This window comes from Sesamum indicum, linkage group LG10 (assembly GCF_026168435.1).
Source record: "Sesamum indicum cultivar Baizhima isolate 11 linkage group LG10, ASM2616843v1, whole genome shotgun sequence".
Classification (NCBI taxonomy): Eukaryota; Viridiplantae; Streptophyta; class Magnoliopsida; order Lamiales; family Pedaliaceae; genus Sesamum; species Sesamum indicum.
Window position 1 is genome coordinate 17,503,225 of NC_142666.1, and position 6,023 is coordinate 17,509,247.

General features: G+C 38.4%; 1 protein-coding gene across 1 annotated transcript; it reads left to right on the top strand.

The window, feature by feature from the left end:
* Window positions 1-243: 243 nt before the first annotated feature.
* LOC105171845 (putative pectate lyase 8) lies at window positions 244-4,934 on the top strand. Its single transcript, XM_011093088.3, has 7 exons — window positions 244-439; window positions 765-821; window positions 1,683-1,760; window positions 2,883-3,525; window positions 3,624-3,727; window positions 3,830-3,968; window positions 4,047-4,934. Exons 1-7 carry the CDS (start codon window positions 324-326, stop codon window positions 4,266-4,268), a joined length of 1,359 nt encoding a protein of 452 aa, XP_011091390.3. The 5' UTR covers window positions 244-323; the 3' UTR covers window positions 4,269-4,934.
* Window positions 4,935-6,023: the final 1,089 nt, after the last annotated feature.

Sequence of the window (6,023 nt, forward strand, 5' to 3'; positions counted from 1 at the left end):
TGACCACGGTCAAAAGGGCAGCAAAAATCTCGTAATTTAATTGTAATTAGCGGTAATTAAGCAGGTGAGCCTTGGCAGTTAGCTAACGGACGTTAATCTTGACGTTTTCTGGTCGTGGCAGTCTATATAATGAGCAGAGGCCGTTACGTTGGGCGTAGTGCTCTTTTCTTCTTCTTCTCTTTCCCTCTCTCCTCTGTCTCCTCCTCATTTCCATCGTTTGTTTCTCTCTGTAGCACTATTCGTTTTCTCTCTTTGCATTTTGGGGTTCTTCTGATACACATTTTTGTTTGGAGGGAGAGGAGGAGAGTGGAAGCGCCGTCGTAATGGCAATGGGGGCGGGTTCGAAGAAATGTGTGGTCTCTCTGTTTTCGGTTCTCCTGTTTGTGCTGTTCGTCGGAGCTATGGCTAGACTTCACAAAGACGAAACCCCAAAATTGAGGTTTCTTTCTGCTTTTCTTCTGTCTTTGATTACTCCGGAAATGCTATTTCTTGTAGCATTTTCAAGACTAAGCATTTGATCTCTTTGAAATTAAGCAAAAACTACTTATTTTGCAGGTTTTCTCTTAGATTTTTTTTTGGAATTCTAATTTTTGAGACGTGTTTTAACAATGTGGGTGTATCTGTGCGTTCTTCTTCTTTGTTTTTTGTGGATTTCTTATGCTTCGAGTTGATTTTGGTTGTTTTCTGTGGTCCGAAGGTTTTTGGCAGCTTATTACTCACATTCTCTGCATGATTTGTGAAATTCTTACATGTTTTTTGTTCAGTGAGGAGGTGGAGAAAGAGCGGTTGCAGAGCTCACCAAACTCAACAATGGCGGCAAAGTAAGTAGCTCCGCACTTCAACTGAGTTTTCCTTTTCTCTACTGAGTCAACTCGGTGTTACCTAATCTCAGCCGTCAACTTTCCCTCTTTTGGTACCCATCAAATTCCACCCGTTGGATCTCCTCCTCCAACCCACTGTTTCCACCCAATCCCAGCCGTTAAGATCCCGTACTAGAGAATAGATCTCAAACGTTTATTCCGTTAATACACAATTCTCCTCGGATTCCTCTGTCTCTCTAACAAATTCATCCTCTTTTCCGTCTTCCCTATATTACCCCTAACCAAATCCACTTCACTCCACCACCCAGCTTTTGGTATACTGGTAATTTCACTCTGCACCGTATGCACCTTACTCAAAAAGCAGTTATTAGTTGATTCTCTCTCTCCTCTCTCTCTCTAAAAAAAAAAGCACTTTTTGACGGTTTTAACGGTAGGGGGGGGATTTGTGTATGTATAATATACGTATACATAGGCACTGTTCCACTACCTTGAGCAGTGTACACCACTCTGTAGTACCAGTAGTGTGTGTGGTGTATGTATTTTCGGCATGGTGTTCTGCGCTTGGTCTCAACACCCCACCTTTTTTCCACCCTAACATATTTAAATATAATGGCCTGAATTGTCGGTGGTTGCTGACACCCCATGTGACAATTACCTCAACGTTTTCTTCCATTTTATTGCCACAACCTTTTCTTTTAATTTTTACCTCAAATGGATTCACTGCAGAACGAGGTAAATTGGTTTTGGTCTGGCCCAACTGGTAAAAATTTGCTAGTCAAAATAAATTCTTGAAAATCATGTGAAAGTTTTTGCATAAAGGCGACAAACAGTGGGTGGCTAATAAATGTTTGATGGGTTCAGGTTGGGAGGAATTGATGAGGAGGGTTTGAATGAACACGCCGTGGATGACCCAGAAGAGGTTGCAAGAATGGTTGAAATGTGGGTGATCTTTCATACTTTTTACCTTTTTTCTGCTTTTATTCTCTATCAAGAATTGTTGAAAACTGCCTTTTTGTGCGTTCAGTTGCATTGTGGCTTTTATGGTTTGATGAGCATTAACTGATGCAATGAGGTTTAGTAGCGGTTGCTGTTAGAATTGTGGTCCTTTGGATTGAATGCCATTATGTCTTAGCCATACCTACCCTACCCACATGGCATATGTTACTACTTTTTTGAAATTTTTTTTCCTGATGTTTCTCCTTTTCATTTTAACAATTTATTGATGGGATTTTCTTCTAATCCTTTTTCTTGCACTCAGTTTGTAGAATTAGTAAGTTCAAATCTTGTTCTTGGTGACGTGTTTTTTTCTTTCTACTTTTGTTAGATCCGTGTTTGGTGCCATATAATACTTTCTCTGTTTATGATCACAACCAAATCGTTTTAGTTCATTCAAATCATTTTATATTTGTTTAAGTTCATTTAGTTCTCTTACTTAATCCTTTACGTGCAGTGGCTGGAAATTTTAGTCGTTTCAGTGATGCTTCTTGCTTCAGATTACTTTACAAGTTCATAACTTTCTGGACATTTTTAAGCATAATCTGAATCTCTGTTCTTTATCACGTTAGCTATGCTATCCCACTCTGTAAAGTTATCATTTCATTCTAGTCATGTGTGCATGTGTATGCAAGAAAAGTAGCTAGAAATGTGAGCACAAGAAATGGAATAGCTATCCTATCTTTTTCACGTGCCAGCATCACCCATGTGTGTCTAAACAAGGACAAAGGTGCAAATGTTTCCTCTCTTGACATATTAATAATAAAAACAATCAATAGTTTGTTCAGTTAAACAGGAAAGATCCAAGTTGCCTGTCATAGCTGACATTGCATTTTCAGATCCATGTAAACAGGGATTTTGTCTTTGTAAATGACAAAAGAGGATCAGTGAATAGCTACCGACACAGAATGATATTTCTTTTTCTTCACGTTTTTTAGTCACTGTCAGTAAAATTAATTACTCCTAGATCAGATGAACAGCCCTGCTGAAAAGAAATTAAAGAGAGCCGTTATAGTTCAGTATATGATTATGGTAATTCTATTGCTGACATAACTTGTGAACTTATAGGGCCACTAGAAATAGCACCGAGAGGCGTAAACTGGGATTTTTCTCGTGTGGGACGGGCAACCCTATTGATGACTGCTGGCGTTGTGACGCCAACTGGCACAAGAACCGGAAACGACTTGCTGACTGTGGTATTGGTTTCGGGCGCAATGCAATTGGTGGTCGTGATGGCCGATTCTATGTCGTCACTGATTCTGGTGATGATGACCCTGTTAACCCCAAGCCTGGCACTCTTCGTCATGCTGTCATCCAGGACCGGCCTCTCTGGATTGTGTTCAAACGCGACATGGTTATAACATTGAAGCAGGAACTCATCATGAACAGCTTTAAGACAATAGATGCCCGTGGAGTGAACGTGCACATTGCGAATGGAGCGTGCATTACGATTCAATTCGTTACCAATATTATTATTCACGGCCTCCACATCCATGACTGCAAACCTACTGGAAATGCCATGGTGAGGAGCTCGCCTACACACTATGGTTGGAGGACTATGGCTGATGGGGATGCCATTTCTATCTTTGGGTCGAGCCACATTTGGGTTGATCATAATTCACTCTCTAACTGTGCTGATGGTCTTGTGGATGCTGTCATGGGATCCACTGCCATTACCATTTCTAATAACTACTTCACCCACCACAATGAGGTGAGTCAGTCTACCTTGAAATGGCTGTTCTTACTGTTTGCATAAAATGGAACTCTGTGAATAATACTGATCTTATTATTATGTTATAAATGGAATAGGTTATGTTGTTGGGTCATAGTGATTCCTATGTCAGAGACAAGCAAATGCAGGTGACCATTGCTTACAATCATTTTGGCGAGGGCCTTATTCAGAGAATGCCAAGGTAAATCTGTTGTTTCGTCTGATGTTCTTGTTATATAGTTTCTTGTTTCTTGAATTTTGACATGTTACCTGATACAAAAGACACGTCTTATGATGATTGCAGATGTAGACACGGATACTTCCATGTTGTGAACAACGATTACACTCATTGGGAGATGTACGCTATAGGCGGAAGCGCAAGCCCCACCATCAACAGCCAAGGCAACAGATATCTTGCACCTACCAATCCTTTCGCAAAAGAGGTACGCCCAGTGAATAAATTCTGCATAGGTAAGACAGTGTTTCAAAGTAATCTAACTAGTTGGATTTGAGCCGAACAGGTTACAAAGAGGGTCGACACGGCTGAAGGTCAATGGAAGGGTTGGAACTGGAGGTCCGAGGGCGACCTAATGCTCAACGGTGCCTACTTCACTCCATCTGGAGCCGGAGCATCAGCCAGCTATGCCAGAGCTTCAAGCTTAGGTGCTAAGTCTTCCTCCATGGTTGCATCTATCACTTCTGGTGCCGGTGTTCTTGCTTGCCGCCGCGGCCACCAATGCTAACAGTCTTACCCTCACTAAACAAAAAAAAAAAGCGTCTTTTCTTCTTCATCTTCTTTAGCTTTCCCCCTTTTTCATCCATTCACCTTTTTTCCTGTTAGATTCCAATTCACTCCTTCCAAGCACTACCTTATTATATCCACGATTGTTTGTCCATCATCCATTCACATTGGCAAGTGTACATTTTTTACACATGTCCAGTACCTTAATCCACTCTTCACCATCCATCCATCCCCACACCATCCCATTGTTGCTCAACCTCGGTCTGCTTCAATCAGAAACAAAAAACAATACTATCCCAGAGGCAGGTGCAGAAGCGTTGTCCAAACCATTTTTCTTCTTTTGTCAGTGCTCATCTTTATATGATCTCCTCTCCTCAGTCTCCCCTCAGTCTACAGAAATTGTGTCGGCTTCCTTCCTTCCGGTCTCCATAGGAACTAAACAATATTGTAATTTCTTTCTCTTTTAGCTTTCTTGAGTGATACAAGCTATATAGTGTGAATGTCAAAACTTTGAGTTATGGAAAAAAGAAAAAAAACAACCAGACCTTTGTAGTGGATGATGATGATGATGCATATTAGCAAAGGTTCATTTTGCCTTTTGATTGTTTACTCTTTTTGGGTTTGCCTTAATTTGTCAATGAAAGCAATCTTGATGTTGGTGTTTGAATTATTGATTATTACAGCATGTTAGCTAGTAATTGTGCATATATTTATTAACCTACCTTAATCATGGCTGTCTTTACAAATCACACTTTACCAGCTATGTTGTTGGAGCTTTTCAATGTGCTCTTCTCAACCCTTTTTTCCATCTAATTACATAATAATGATTCACATAGGATGCTGATGCTCTGCTGTCTGTCTTTTCTTCTTTCACTCTGCTCAGCTGATGAAGGAAGGGCATCAACTCTGCCTGGAAAAGCATCACCCTAAAGGGATCACTTTAATTTAAACCCTATCCTATAAACCAAGATTTCACATTCCAATCTTTCCATTGAATTCTCTCTTTTTTTTTTTTTTTTTTATGATCTAAACTAATTAGATTTTGTTTTTTTATTTTCAATATAACTTCAAGGACAAATTACACTGAACTCCGTTAAAATTGTCATAATTAAAATTACTTTCTCATTCATTCTTTATAAAACTACAAATAACTCTTTAGCGATGATCCATTATAGGGGTGTTTGTTAAACAACCGTAACTTTAGGAAATATTTATAATTTTTCAAATAGTAAAGGAATATATATAATTATAACAGAAATCAAGATACTCCTTTATAATTTATCGTAAAATTAAAAGTTGGGTCGGGAAGATGACGTCAGTTCCCCCTCAATTGGAAGTGGTTGGAAGACAATTGAGTCTCCAATCTATCTCTCTCTACATTTTACAATAAACTATTTCGAAAATCGTAGATTAATTTGGACTTTGATATGTTAATTCTAATTACGTAGCCTAATTTATTTTCGATCTCATATTAGTTTTTTATTTTTCAAACACGATATCATACGAGCATAGTAATAACATGATTGATTTCTATCCTATCCAATCAAATGTGCTTTAATATCTATTTATTTTCCTGAGATGTAAATGATAAATAAATAATTAGTAGTTCCAAAATTAAATTTTATAAGATATTAAAAAGTACTATTTGGTAATTCTTTTTACAAAAAATAGTTTGTAACATCAAGAAATAAGTTGTTCATAAGCTCCTTTAAATTAAATATATATATATATATATGAAATTATTAACTTAATTTTT